Here is a 15,858-nt window from a genome sequence, read left to right on the forward strand (position 1 = left end):
TACTTGTGGCACCTTAGAGACTAACCAATTTATTTGAGCATGAGCTTTCGTGAGCTACAGCTCATTTCCTGTAGCTCACGAAAGCTCATGCTCAAATAAATTGGTTAGTCTCTAAGGTGCCACAAGTACTCCTTTTCTTTTTGCGAATACAGACTAACACGGCTGTTACTCTGAAAATAGTCTCTAGAGAAATTTAGATCATATAAAACTAGGCTGGAAATTTTAAATAGTGGCCACTGATTTGAGAGTGATTCTGTTTTGGGTGCCCAGCTTGAGACATTAAGGCTTATTTTTCAGATGTGCCGAGTACCCCAGTTTAAGTCAGTGGGAGCTGCGGCTGCTTAGTGCCTCTGGATAAAATCAGCCTTTAAGTGTCTCACGTGGTGCCCCCAGGCAGTGAGTCACTCACAGTCAGTAGCCAGGTTTTAAAATGTGGCTGCTAATAAATATTTGAACATGACTGACAGACTCTGCTGAGACAAAGCCAAACATTAGAGTGTCCAGATAGTTTAATTCCCTGGGAATGTCCCAGTTTTGCATGGGTGTCACAGGCAATTACATTGAAATGGTGTTGCTTTCCAGTTTCAGTATCGCTGGCTGGCTAGCTACTGCCCCGCTATCAATCCCCAGACCCATCTGTGTCTAATCTTAATCTTGGCACAGCACTGCCCCAGTGAATTGTTGTAGGACTTGTCCCGAAAAGGAGCCTCTGACACCCCACGGCTCCTAGTCTTGTGGGTTTTGGAGCTCTGCAAAATCCACTGTATGCATTTCACTGTGCGGCACAGATACAGCTGAGCTCCAAGGTTATTTTTAAAGAGGGAAAGGAGCACCAGGACTCAAAGGAGAATGAGATGGAGAGTGCACCAACACAGCCTGGGAGAGCACTTGGTGGGCAAGGGAAAGAATTAAGACCATTTGCAGTGATCCCCATAACAAGCAATTTCATCTCAAACTTAGAGCTGCCTTCCCCCACTACTCCTTCAGAGAGACCTCCTCTCCGGATGCTGAAACCTTTCTGCACCAACCACCCATGACAATATTTTTTAAAAAAAGAAAAGTACTTAAAACATGTGCCCTCCCTATCGAGGGTATAGATATCTCGAGTGCTGATAGACAGAGCTGTCTAGTGAACAGAGCACAAGTTTATAACCCAGAAATGCCTGAGTTTTCATCTTATCTGCACCACTCACTTTATGTGATCTTGAGCAGGTCACACCCTCTCTGCCTCACTTTCCCCATCTGTAACATGGGGATGTTGATACTTATTTTCTTACCTCACAGGGGCTCGGGATGCTAAATTCATAATGTTTGTGACATTCTCAGATACTATGGTGATGAGAGTGATAGAGTGAGATTAAATACCTCCCTCAGACAGCGCCAGCCAACACCAGCACATGCCTTAGCACTCGTATTCCTTCGCCTTCATAAACATAATTTCTCTCATCAGATGCACAGGTGAGATTTAGCACTTGTTATCTGAGGGTAGAATAGAAGTAGCAGACGGTAGCAGTCAGGATCAGAACTTGGTACTTCATGGGCCCCAGTCTTGTTCTCTCCCCACTAGACACGCTGCTGCTCAGAACTCCAGTTATTTAAATCTTGGGAAGAGAGACCAGGTATTTTTTAAAAACATTCTCCCTGATTTCCTATAGCAGAACTGTCATCTTCCAGCTTTTTATCTCCACACACTCTCCTGTGCCCCGTATTTCTTTCACAGGTAGTTATTTCTAGCCAGTGCTAAGGTGCCCATTAGTCAACTACACTTCGGAAGCCTAATTACCAGAGCCCCTGAGTTCTCTGGACTTGGCAATATTTCTTCCTGTCAAAGCTACTGCACACAGAACACTAATGAATATAGGATGACCAGTGACCTCTGCGTGTGTACGTTCCACCGGGGGGTTGGATTACTTTGTTAATCCACAGTTCTACAGTTGTAGGTCCCTCCTTATAAATGACTTGTGCCACATATATACTCAATTTGAACGTTCTTTATAGAGAGAAATCTCTGACTGCAGTTCTCAGTTACCCATCCATCCTCATAGGTCACAGAACACACTCATCAAACTACATGACCTGAAGCACAACAGGAATACTTGTTAGGTAGAGAGTAGAAGCAGAAAACAAGCAGAGAGGAAGGATAGATAGGAAATCAGCCTAATCACTCAGGTACCACTGCTGTACCAAAGAGAAACTTTAAACATTAAAGTCACATGGAGAGGATCAGCTAGCAGTTATGTTTTGTGTAGCGACAGCAGGAGTGGGAAAGATCACCAGCTGGTTAAGGTCAAGTACCATCCTGAACAAGTGCACTCTGTGACAAGTAAGGGCTCCGTCCCATTCAGGCACATTGGTACACATCACCATGCTGTGTGTGACTTGAACATGCTATATTGTACAGGGATCTTGTTAGGGCTCCCAAGATAAGCAGTGTCCAGCCTGGACAGTAGCTGGATGAATGGGAGACTTCTAGGGGGAAAACAAGGTGGTGTTGACAATTCAGGAGGTGGGAATCTTTCCTCTAGTAACCTCTCAGTCACTGCTCTGGCATGGTGCTAGGAGGAGACGGTTGGTTGTGGAGGAATGAAATGCAAAATTGAGGTCTGGAAATGAGAAGGGTGGTGTCTCGGGTGCCCCACTCATATTCCTAAAGGAATATTTGCAGTACACTCCATTTATCTACATTTTCCTGTTGCCTGAACTGGATATAGTCTTCATTTTCTGTTTCTGGCGTGTCCAGGTGCCATTTAATGACATTTAAAGCCCCCTGCACTGAGACAGGACCAAGTAAACCTCCTAGACCATGCCTAACAGGTGTTAGTCTAACCCAGTGGTCTCCAACCTTTTTATGCCCAAGATCACTTTTTGAATTTAAGGGATCTACCCTGCCCCTTCCCTGAGGCCCTGCCCCACTCACTCACTCCACACACCCACCCCCCGTTGCTTGTTCTCCTCCACCCTTACTCACTTTCACCGGTGGCTGGGGCAGGGGGTTGGGGTTCGGAGGGGGTGAGGGCTCTGGGCTGGGCCAAGGGGTTCGCAGTGTGGGAGGGGGCTCTGAGCTGAGCCTGGGGCAGGGGGGTTGGGTGCAGTAGGGGGTAAGGAGTGCAAGCTCTGGGAGGGGGGTCAGGGCTGGAGCAGGAGGTTTGGTTGCAGGAGAGGGCCTCAGGGCTGAGGCTTGGGGTGCAGGAGGGGGTATGGGTGCTGGCTCTGGGAGGGGGCTCAGGGCTGGGGCAGGGGGTTGGGGTGCAGGAGGGAGTTTGGGGTGCTAACCTAATTAATGGCAGTAATTTTTTTAAAGAGATCTTTTAGTTTTTTTAATCATTAACATCATTAAACATTAACATTCTCCTTAATGGATTAAAAAATTCCTGAGATCGATGGTGGCTGAGATCCATTACCAAATCTTACTAGATTTATGTGTTTATAGAATGCCCTACTTCCAGTTTTGCCTATTTACCTGACAACTGTTAGGACTGTCTATCATTACTAACTTAATTTAAATGTGCAACCCTGCTTTCTGTGCATTACTGAAAAAATTATATAATTTTTAAAAATCTTCTGGAAGTGAATGAGAGTTTATGCAGTAGTTTACTTCCTGAGGGTCAAATGCTGATGGCTTTACTCACTTGGGTAGTCCCACTGAAGTCAACATTAAAGCTACTGCTCAGGTGAGCATGTGCTTAAATGGTTTGCTAATATGGAAGAGATTATTCATGTGCTTAAAGTTAAATCCTAGCTTAAGCGTCTTGCTGTTTGGGGCCTTAATATTTAGTATCCTACAAATTCTTTGAAAGAAAACACTATCTCAGCTTTAACTGCAGAAGCATTGTGGCAATATCGGTTGAAAGAAATATAAAATTTGTTGTCATTTATTGTTAATGAGATCACGGATAATACAAAGTTAATTTGCGGCTTTTATCAAATACAAATGTTTTATACTGTATCAAGCACTTGTCTTGCATCTCTCAAACTCTGAGCAAGCATCCAGGTTTCAAGAATTGTTTGAACAATTTTGTGTGTGTTAATTCTGGTGCAGTCTCTGAAACGGGATTGTTAACTTGTGCATACGAGTTCTTGTCACGCAGTGGCAGCACCGAAGAGAAGCTTTTAGCATCTTCAGTCCTGACAGCCCTTTGTCAGACTGATTTAACAGTGATTTATATACATTACCCAGAGCAATTAAACAGGCAGAAGTAGGATTACTGAACTTTCATTTTGCTGTAACCATTCATTGTTGCAGAAGAACTTCTGCAGGCTGAGTATGGGCACTTCCATGTGGATCCCCTTGGCCATTAACTTCTGCCCTAGCTGTATTGGTTGCTTTGCTTGGCCAGGCGTTAACCAAGGAGAAATGTGACTCTGAAAGCTTAGTGGCAGAACACTGCACTCTGCACAGCAGATTTTTAGGAACATATCCAGAGCTTGCACTTGATGTTTTTTTAGATGTTGATAGAGGGAAGGAGCGAGGTGGCAGCAGACCACTCTTACATGCTGGTTGTGGTGCATACCCTGCTCTGTCCTTTTAACAACAGCTCAAGACTTAAAATTATGGGTGGAAGAGGAGTTCACTCAAAAGATAAGAGGAAAAGCTGCCCTTGGCTCCTTTTTCTCAGCCTCCTGAGTGGTGCAACCAAATAGGTGTCTTTAGACTGGCCTGGTAGAGATTTTTAGTTCTCCTGTTGATCTGTCACCCTCTTCTTTTCCCTCTTTTTGCAGGTTATTTCCAGGATTTGTTGAACAAGTCAGAGAAAGCCCTCTATGACACTTTTCCTAGCACGTATGGAGAGCTGTACAGCCAGAACATCAAGCTCTTCAAGGACTTGTACAGCGAGCTACGACGCTATTACCGGGGCTCCAATATCAACCTGGAAGAGGCCCTCAACGAGTTCTGGACACGCCTGCTGGAGCGCCTCTTCAAGCTGATGAATCCCCAGTACCACATCACTGACGAGTACCTGGACTGCATGGTGAAACACTCTGAGCAGCACAAACCCTTTGGAGAAATTCCGAGGGACCTGAAGCTGAAGGCTACGAGAGCTTTCATCGCAGTGCGCTCCTATGTACAGGGGCTTAGCGTGGGCAGTGATGTTGTCAGAAAGGTTTCTCAGGTAGGTCATGAGACAAATCTTCTCTGTATCCACCCCGGCATCCTTCCCCACCTAACACTTCCAGGACCCTATTTCCTGCTGACGAGTTTTGGATTGTTGTGCTGTTTTTCTTAAATCTTCATCGTTAGTAGGCAGGCAGACTTGTTGATAGTGAACATCCTTTGCTTGTATAAACAATTGCGTGAGGGTCATCTGCCAAATAGTAAACTGGGGCTGTTATAAACACTGACAAAGTAGGAGAATGGAGGTGCAATTCCCCACAAACCAGATTTTACATCAGTTTAACCTATGTGGCATGCTGCCGGGGAAGCTTTAGTCATCCAAATTGTATAGTTGTTGGGTTGCTTGTATATATTCCCCGGACTTTCCTGGCAAAGATATTGCCATGCCTTTACATCACATTGTGTTATTTTCCTCCTTGGTGGTGATATGATGTAAAGCATGGAAAACTGACTTTCGAAGAACATGCTGGCAATGCGTGCAGGAGGTGCATGTCAGTGGGGGGTGATTCTTATGTCCATATCTATAGCAGTGTCTGTTTATACAGTGTATGTACAGAGAGGGCGAGTTTGTAAAGTGCATTGGGGTCTTTGGGGATGGAGGGTGCACTATACATGTAAATTAATGCTATTGAATGCGACGTTTTTGTAGGATAAAATTGTATGCATCCTCTGGTACAAGAGGAACCTTTCAGAGCAGGAGGGAGCCTATCATACTCGCACAAGGTATTCAGGCTTTTTACAGAGGTAGTGTGATGTAGTTGTTCCATGGTCTACAGATGAAAACTGGAAAATCCATTTTATAAAATTACTTGCATACTTCATGTGAAGATGGCAATTGGCAGGGATACGGATCAGGGTGTGACTAAACAATGAATGCAAAAATTGAAATACCAATTAATTTTCTGGAAAGAAAATGCTTGGAAGAAGACAGCATTATTTGCTACAGTGAGTCCAGACTTAGATCTCAGAGAGACATGTTAATGTGTTAACAGTGACAAATCCTTTTATTTATCAATGCGTTACTATAAAACTGTTCAGCTACACAAAAGCCTTTGCACATCTTATTAACATCACACTCTCATGGTACTTACAGCAGATATAAGAGGAAAATGGTATACATTAAAAGAGATAGAAGTAAAATATTTTTTCATAAATCCTTTGAACTGTTGAGAGTTTCAGCTTTATGCACCCGAATCTAACTTTAGCCCTGGTTAGGTGGGTCTGAGGGGAAAAGGTGAGTGGCTGACAAGTTTTTTTTTCCTTTTCCTTGTCCCTGGAGTTGCCCCATTCTCTTTTCCTTGCATAAACGCAGCCATAGCTGTTCATAAACTGATTCATTTTCAGCACCAGTTGTTTTTGAAATGGAATATCATTTTGTGTTATGTTGATGTATATCGGTTTTTACACACTCTCATATGTACAATGTGGATTTTAAACTCTGAGTGTTTGATTCCACTGCCATGCTTCTAAGTTCTCTTAATCATTTCAGCAGCACTTTATGAAACAAGGTACAATTAAACTGTGTGAAAAATGGTCATCTTTCTGATCAGCTGATAAAAGTATGAACTTCTGGAGAAGGTAGCACTGCCTCTTCCTTCTCTCCGTTCCTTCTCCAGATGCAAATTTCTTCAACCTGGATGATTTGTCCTTCAAAACAAAACTCATCAAACCCACTGTTTTTTAAAATATGGTTATTATTTTATAAACAGCATCCATGTGAAACTTCTAAAACTGGTCCGGTTTGCTGAACAGCTCAAAAACCTCAGCAAATCCAGCCCAAGTGTTCAGTTTGTAGTTAAACCCACAGGTTTCACCTGTTTGTTCAGGAATTTTCTGCATAGTTCTAGTAGCGCCGCTGAAGGAGAGGCAGGTGGAGACTGGACTGCTGACACGTAAATTTTGCTTCACAAATCTCTTGATATTCAGTAGTTATGTAGAGAACATAGGGCCTGGTTCACTACTGCTTTTCACCTCGCATAGTCATTTACACTGTGTTCAGTTGATGTAAAATGCACTCTCTTTGCACAGGAGTAAATGACTGCATAAGGGATAAAGCAGTGGAGAATCTGGCCGATCGAACTGTACATAATCATCAATACTTTTTGTCAGAGCGTTGATGTGATTCTTTTTTAATAACTTGCTGACAGGGTGCAAATTTAACCTGAAAATTATTTGATCCTTTCAATTTATTCCCAATTCCAGGTGATCTGTTGGATTCCCCCATTAACCAAAAATAAAGAGCAGTTCAGATTATTGGCCTTTTAATCTGAATTTTTAATCCCATTTAATCTGAACAAGTTTTTCAACCAGAATTTTAATTTCACAAATGTTTTATGTTGCTTTGTTTTTATGATGATAGGGATTTTGCTAGGAATAAGGTTGAGAATAAAAACTTTTCAGCCAGGAACTTCCTTTAAAAATAATGTTTGAACTGAAATTTCATGCTTGGTCTCAAACCAGTTGTGGATGTTTTGCTCAGAAACTCTATGGAAAACCCACTGGACCAGTTTGAGTTAGACAAGTATAAACTAGGGCTGTCAATAAATCGCAGTTAACTTATGTGATTAACTCAAAAAAATTAATTGCTATTAAGCTCCGTTTAATCACATTGTTAAACAATAGACTACCATTTGAAATTTATTAAATATTTTTGGATGTTTTTCTACATTTTCAAATATGTTGATTTCAGTTACAACAAAGAATACGTTACCTAGGGAGGTGGTGGAATCCCCTTCCTTTGTAGTTTTTAAGGTCAGACTTGACAAAGCCCTGGCTGGGATGATTTAGTTGGGGATTCGTCCTGCTCTGGGCAGGGGGTTGGACTAGATGACCTCCAGAGGTCCCTTCCAACTCTGATATTCTATGATTCTATGAATACAATGTGTACACTGTTCACTTTATATTATTATTTTTATTACAAATATTTGCACTGTAAAAATGATAAACAAAAGAAACAGTATTTTTCAGTTCACCTCATATAAGTACTGTAGAGTAATCTCTTTATCATGAAAGTACAACTTAGAAATGTAGATTTTTGTTTTGTTACATAACTGCACTCAAAAAACAAAACAATGCAAAACTTCAGCGCCTACAAATCCATTCCATCCTACTTCTCATTCAGCTAATTGCTAAGACAAACAAGTTTGTTTACATTTATAGGAGAAAATGCTGCCTGCTTCTTATTTACAAAGTCACCAGAAAGTGAGAACAGGCGTTCGCCTGGGATTTTTGTAGCCGGCGTTGCAAGGTATTTACATGCCAGATATGCTAAACATTTGTATGCCCCTTCATGCTTTGGCCACCATTCCAGAGGACATGCTTCCATGCTGATGACGCTCGTTTAAAAAAAATGCATTAATTACATTTGTGAGTGAACTCCTTGGGGGAGAATTGTATGCCTCCGGCTCTATTTTACCTGCATTCTGCCATATATTTCATGTTATAATAGTCTCGGATGATGACTCAGCACATGTTGTTTATATGAAGGTACCTATGTGAAATTTCTTAAGATAGCTACAGCACTCAACCCAAGGTTTAAGAATCTGAAGTGCCTTCCAAAATCTGAGACGGATGAGGTGTGGAGCACGCTTTCAGAAGTCTTAAAAAAGCAACACTCTGATGCGGAACTATAGAATCCGAACCTCCGAAAAAGAAAATCAACCTTCTGCTGGTGGCATCTGACTCTCATGATGAAAACAAACATGCGTTGGTCCACACTGCTTGGGATTGTTATCAAGCAGAACCCGTCATCAGCATGGATGTTATAATTGAAATCAATATATTTGAAAATGTAGAAAACATCAAAAAATATTTAAATAAATTGTATTCTGTTATTGTTTAACAGTTCAATTAATCGCAGATAATTTTTTAATCACTTAACAGCCCTAGTATACACTAATATTTTTTGTATTTTTAAGAAATTGTTTTGACTTTTTTTGTACTCAAAACAACAAAAGCTGCTGATTTCTGTTAAACTGAAGTCTTATTATGTGGCTAGTCCTCTCTGAATAATTTAAGTTTGAAAAATAATTGTTAAAGAGCAGTTCTAAGTGACAATAAGTGTATTCTAAGTGTGCACAGTGCATAGTTTTCCTCAGTAAGATGAATGTTTAATTAGGTGATCAGTAACAACACAGTGAATAGTAATAGTAGAAAGTTTATTTGTATGTATTCTTTGAGCAGGCAGTCTCTTTTGGCCTCTGACTTGCAAGCTGCTGCACACGAGTGGACCTGGCCCCACCTGAGATTCATTGCAAGATGGAGCCCTTAGAACGAGATCCCTCTCTGATCTTCTTGGTTTTGACCTGTTTTGTCTGCTCTTACAGTACCAGTATATATCATCTTTGTATCCTTCATCCTCATTACAGCTGTTACAATGCCTTCTCTTAAAATGCAATGCAAACAATGCTGGGGAAAGCATAGTGCTTTTCAGACTGGACTCTCCGAGGAGCTTCATAATGGGGAGGGGAGAGAGAGAGACAGACTGTCTCTGACTGCACAACAGGCAGGATTCTGTAATTTCTGAAGACTGCTGCCTCCCCACTTTGCCAAAGTTGCATTTCTTCTCTTGCCACCAGCTGCCAAACTTCATATCCACCCAACACTTCAGCCAATTGCTGTGCCTTTGTCTCCCAGCAGGCTCTGTGTGCAGCCACTCTAGCTGTGATTGAAAGGTACATGGGCAGCTTCAGCTGGGATGCAAGTGGAATAGAAGGTGCCTGCTTGGAGCAGGAACTGCACATACCACTGGAGATGGGAAGTCTGGTGGGAGCAAGTAGCCTGTCAGAAAATGACATAACCATTAGTTCTCCTTACAGTCACTGTAAATCACACTTGGTTTTAAGGAATAATCTCTGAGACAAACTTTGAACCATAGCAATGGGACCTGAAGCTTTTCATTCCTTGGTTATTGGTACAAACATGGCTCCATCTTGATAGTGATAGAAAACTTACCTGTTCAGCAGCTTCTGTAAAGTGATTTCGGAAGTCTCAGTCCATTGGCCAGTGGACCAGGTGTGCATGCAACATGCACAGTGGATACGCTTGTTAGCAGTGTCAGCAGATAGATGAAGGGCTGAACAGAAGTGAAGACTGATAGTCCTCTTTCAGAGCTAGTGCATATTAATGTGCAGTGTGGAGAAGCTTTGCACTCCTGCTTCCAGCTTTATATCTGGTCTGCGGCTAGAGAATTTGATTCTGCCTGACTGTCAGCCACGCACCCTTCACTATAACTCCCTCCTTTATTGCAAGATAGGGTTTGTACAATATGAGAGAGGTCCCACTTACCTCTATTATGGCATTACAAGTATTTGAAAGCCTGGATGGTAGATTGCATGCCAGTGAAAGGGAGAAGAAATATCTCACTTCTATCTAAGATTCCTTTCTTTCATTCTTTCATTATGGGGTTGGCAACTGCCCCAAAATAGCATTTGCTGTGACTCAGAGAGAGCTTCATTTGAACAGGTGGAAGTCTTGTGTTTGGAAGACTTAGGCAGAGGCTGCCAGTTGCCGCTCAGAGGCACAACACTTGTTCCTAGTGCTTGCCATTCTTAGCCTGATGATGCGGGGGAATGGGGAAATGAATTAAAAACAAATCACAGTATAGAAAAATAATGTCGATAATATGGGGAAAAGGAAGCAAAATTAGAAAGTTAGATTTAAACAAGTAAAAGATAAACAGCTGTATGAAAAAGTGTAGAAACTAACAGCAGAGATACACAATGTGAGGAACAGGACTATTCCAGTGCGGGATTATGTTTATTATTTGTGTTATGGTAGTGCCTAGGAACTTCAGTCAAAGATCAGGGGCCATTGGGCTAGGTGCTTTGCAGACAGGTAACAGAAAAGACAGTCTTTCCCTCAGAGAGCTCGCAGTCTGCGTGTCGGACAGCGTGCAAGCATCCCTGTAGATGAAGTAGGATCGGGGAATAGTGTTTGGTGTCCAGAGTGTCAGGCTTGCCTCAATAGTTTGCATGTTGCCTGTAACCATAAAAATTACCAGTGAAGATGATTACTTCATTGAGCATTGGGTGGCATTGTTGCTCTCACATTATAACATCCAAGAGAGGTCAAAATTTCATTTCCTTTGCATTGGCTGTTCTCCCATCTTGGTGTAGGATTCTTGATAACCTCACTTTTGAGCCAGGTAGAAATACCATCATTTTTTGTTTGTACGGAGGTAGCAATTAGAGGCCAGGGCCCCATTATGCTAGGTGCTATATGAATATAAAACAAAGACCAGTAAGAAACCAGAACAAGTTCTCTCACTACGGGATCTCTTCTCTATAACCAGCAGCATACACCTGGTCTGAGCACTGTGTCATAGCTTTGACTTGATCTTTGCGTAGGCTCCTCCTCACTGAGGTAGGTTTCTCTCCTAGTGCAGTTTTTCTGTTTTCACTGTAAAGCCATCATTGTGCCGTTTAGATCTGTTATTACATTGCTGTGAAACATTGTTTAAGAAATAAACCCAAGCCGCCAGCTTACATCTGCAAACCCAGAGTTCTTGTGTACCCTTTCCCAATGCGTCAGCTGCCTCAAATGAGCCAGCCGTTGCTTGGAGCTGTGCTGGCAAAACCAAATGTGCTGGCTGGCTGACCAGACTGCTGTGCAGCTGCTTGTTGCTTTAAATAAGTTTAAGTGTAGCCACACAGGCACATCTGTGAGTAGGTTCAAAATTATCTGTTACCACTCGAGAAAGAGATCTTGGAGTTACCGGGGATAGTTCTCTGAAAACTTCCGCTCGGTTCACAGCAGCGGTCAAAAAGAGTTAAAGGATTGTTAAGAACTATTAGGAAAGGGATAGACAATAAGACAGAAAATATTATAATGCCATTATATAACTCCATGATAGCCCCACACCTTGAATACTGTGTTCAGTTCTGGTCACCCCATCTCAAAAAGAGGATATAGTGGAACAAGGAAAGTTTCAGAGAAGGGCAACAAAGATGATCAAAGGTATGGAACAGCTTCAATACAAGGAGAAACTAAAAAGATTAGGGCTGTTCAGCTTAGAAAAGAGATGGCTAAAGGGGGACATGACAGAGGTTTATAAAATCATGAACGGTGTAGAAAAAATGGAGAGAAGTGTTATTTACCCTGCAAAAACCAGGGATCATCAGATGAAATGAATAGGCCGCAGGTTTAACACAAACAAGAGGAAGTACTTTTACACACAATGCACAATTAACCTGTGGAACTAATTGCCAAGGGATGTTGTGAAGGCAAAAAGTGGGTTTAAAAATATGGGTTTAAAAAAGAACTAGATAAGTTCATGGAAGATAGGCCCATCAATGGCTATTAGCCAGAATAGTCAGGGATGCAACCCCATGCTCATAGCAACCCTAAACCTCTGATTGTCAGAAGCTGGAAAGGGAAGACAGGGCTGGATCACTCCAGCTGCCCTGTTCCAAATGCTCTCCTGCAACTCTGGTACTGGCCACTGTCAGATACAGTATAATGGGCTAGATGGACCATCAGTCTGACCCCATATGGCCGTTTTTATGAGCGTAAAACATGAGTACAGGCTGTACTGCTGTTCTGCCCCAAGGCTGCCTATTGCATAAAGATTCCAGCAGTATTAGAGCCCTTTTGTAATCTCTACCATCAAGAACTCCTCACTCCCCTCTTTAAAAGCTGGTGTTTCACTTTCAAGAACAACTGAGGTGAAATTTTCCACAAACATTCAGGAGGGTACAGTATCTATATAACATGGCAGCAAGTGACATTTCATTTCTCTGTGGCCTCTCTTGCAGATCCCAGAACATAAAGCCCATGCTGTTTTATTGTATTTATCTGTTGGTATTTAAAGGCAGGACTTGAATGGGTTGTACGTTCTGGGGGATGATTAGCTCTCAAGGATCGGAATCACCTCCATGACATCACCTCCATTCCAGGCCGTGGCAGGTGGCCCTCCTGGGGTCTGGGTTCCTCAGGTGGACAGGCAGAGGATGGTAGTGAGATATAAAAGGTGCTTCATCTCGTCAGCAATGGGAACATTGTGCAAAAAGTTTATGCCGAGCTTTATTATTTCATATTCTACGACTCCTCTCTGCGCTGTGGAAACTCCCCACCCTGTGGATGTTTGGCAAAGCTAAACCAAGACTGCATTCAAGGTGATGATATGTCTGCACATACACAGGAGAGCTACACGGGACTGTCCTTGGAGAGTGGATGGTGGTAGCAGGCCAACCACATCAGGGAAAGTGCCGGCTGCTTTATCCCCACCCTCTAGAAATGAGCTGCAGGATTCGGGTGGTTCTTTGCTTGCCATTTTCCAATACTTTTGGTGTTCTCTTGCCAGACACCTGCCAGGAATTAGCTGTTCTGTGGAGTTTGTATTTGTTTTGACAAATTCAAACAGGATTGGTTGGGGTGGGTTTACATTTCCACCCACCCCACACTGTTTTTTCATCCTATTTTTTTTTAGTCTCTTTTTTCACATATGTTAATTTAGATGGTAAACACCTAAGGACAAGAAACTGCCAGTTTTTTAAAAGACAAAATAGCATATGCACCAGTAGCGCCGATAAATAATACAAATATCGTAGACAAACATGAACGTATGTCTCACATCTTCCCCTGATGGTAGAAAGTCAATGAGTCTCTTTTTCGAAAGATCTGAAATTGCACAGCTGGAGCTAACTGCATCAGATTAATAGGAAATAATAGAGAAATGCAAATGTTACATGGTTAAATGGTTTTGATTATCTACTCCTTTTGTAGGAAGAGGTGGAATCAACAGAACTATACTCTTAAACATGGAAAGGTGGAGGAAGCCGATTGGCTGAAGTGATGGGGAGATGGAGCCAGTGGTCTCCAGATGTCTGGAAAGTTAGTTCAAATTGAAACTCATTAAGGGCCTTTTCAAAATGATGATCGTGGTTCCTAGCCAACTTGCTACTGGGAACTGAACTTGTGATTCATTCTGCTCTATTTTAATGTCAATTAAAATAAAACCCAGTTGCTTTGTTGTACTGAACAGCATGGTGACTGGTCTGTGTTCTTTTCCTGAGCCAATATGAGTTTTCATGCTGTAGTGTGATTACTCCTAATAATAATTCACCCTTTTTAACTTTAACCTGGTGGCTTTGGGATTTTTTTTTAAAGTTCTGGTGCAGGGAACAAGCTTGACAGCAGTAGACACCGAAGTCCTGTCTCTGTCCACAGATAGGTATTGACTGGGCTGCGGCAATGCAGGGCTCCGACACTGCTGATGAAACTCAACATCACGATTGCCTGGAACATTGCTGGGGGGTTCTGCTTAGTTTCTGATCTTTGAAAGATGTTTTGAAAATACAGTTCACGACTTTTCAGTCTCTTGACTGATGTGCTGGATAATGCTTACAGCTCACTCACAATGTTCTCTTGGGCTCATTACCACCTGTTTGTGTGAAGAAGATGCAAAATGATGACTCAAATGATTACACAGAGCAGCAGACTTTAAAAGGATCCTATTTGTGTGAACCTGGCAGCTGTTTCTTCTAGAATTTTAATCTGAAAGGGTGGAAACTTTGGCTCGTTTAATGCACACCAAGCTGCTAATTACTGAATGGAAAGATTGGCATAGACTTGTACAAAGCAATGGCTGACAGTGTGCCTTCACAAGCTGGCCACTTATTCACTTTGTGAGCTTGGACTTGTCACTTTATGGCCTCATTTTTAAAGGCAGAGAATACCCTCAGTTCCCGCTCATTTTAATGGGCAATTGGGTACTCATTATCTTTGGGCAGAGATAAGTAGCCTGATTTTCAGTTTCCCCATCTGTATAATCTGTATAATCCCCATCTGTATCATGGTACACAGCCCCTTTTGTAAAGTGCTTTGAGATCCTCTCATGAAGAGCACTAGGTAAATACTAAGTGATGTTATTATAATGAAGCTGCCACCGTGGTAATTTCCATGTTTCAGTACCTCCAAACATGTGACTGGTCACCTCCCTGGTGGAAAGATGAACATGTGTCTGCTCTCCCCAAGTTTAGGGTATCAGGGTGTCAAGAAAGTGGGAGAGACTTTCTAACTTTTAACAAAGTCCCCAGTCTATCCATTCATTGTCCAGGGTGCTCAGCAGCTTTCCCCAGGGCCTGTTTTTGCAGTTGCTGTTCCTGCCCCTGACAACCTTGTTCTAACTGTACAGTTCAGACAGTTGGATTGTGGGTAATCAGAGTGGGTCTATCTAAACACCAGCCTGTATTCTTCACCATTTCCTGGTTCACCCAGCCAGACGCAGTGATTGATTGAAAAGCCTACCTCCTTTCTCTGAAACGTTGCCCCGTGTGTGTTTTCCATGACTCAGAAACCCTGCCCCCCCCCACTCCTTAATGCTGGGTCACCACTTGTAACAGCTGCCTTATGGACATAGCGCTAGTAAGAGGCACTATTATTGCACAGCCAACTGTGTACAGTAGCCAACTGACCTTTGCATTAGCGCACCTTGGTTCCTCCTGTTCTCTGACTGTGGCACACAATACTTTAGTCTCCTGAGGCCTGTAACCCTTTAGTCTGATTCTGATGTTGGCTTGGTGTGAAGATTGTCCTCACAGTGGCCTGTGATATACAGGCGCTCAGACTAGATGTTCTGGTGGTCCCTTCTGGCCTCAAACGCAATGACTTTGCCACATCTGGGATGTCCTGTTGACAAGTGGGCGTTACTTTCAAGTAGGGGGCTTTTAGTGGCGGGGTTGCTGATGTACAGGCACCGGCCCCTTATTTGAAGTCGATGGCCTTCTCGTGAGTTAAAAAAAAAA

At 42.5% G+C, this 15,858-nt stretch overlaps 1 protein-coding gene across 1 annotated transcript in view; it reads left to right on the forward strand.

The window, feature by feature from the left end:
- Positions 1–15,858, forward strand: part of GPC1 (glypican 1) — a 329,347-nt gene that overhangs the window by 257,009 nt on the left and 56,480 nt on the right. The window contains exon 3 of the mRNA XM_074963999.1: positions 4,720–5,111. Within this exon, the coding sequence (XP_074820100.1) occupies positions 4,720–5,111 (392 nt within the window). The remainder of the gene's footprint in view (positions 1–4,719; positions 5,112–15,858) is intronic.

Source organism: Natator depressus, chromosome 9 (genome assembly GCF_965152275.1).
Source record: "Natator depressus isolate rNatDep1 chromosome 9, rNatDep2.hap1, whole genome shotgun sequence".
Classification (NCBI taxonomy): Eukaryota; Metazoa; Chordata; order Testudines; family Cheloniidae; genus Natator; species Natator depressus.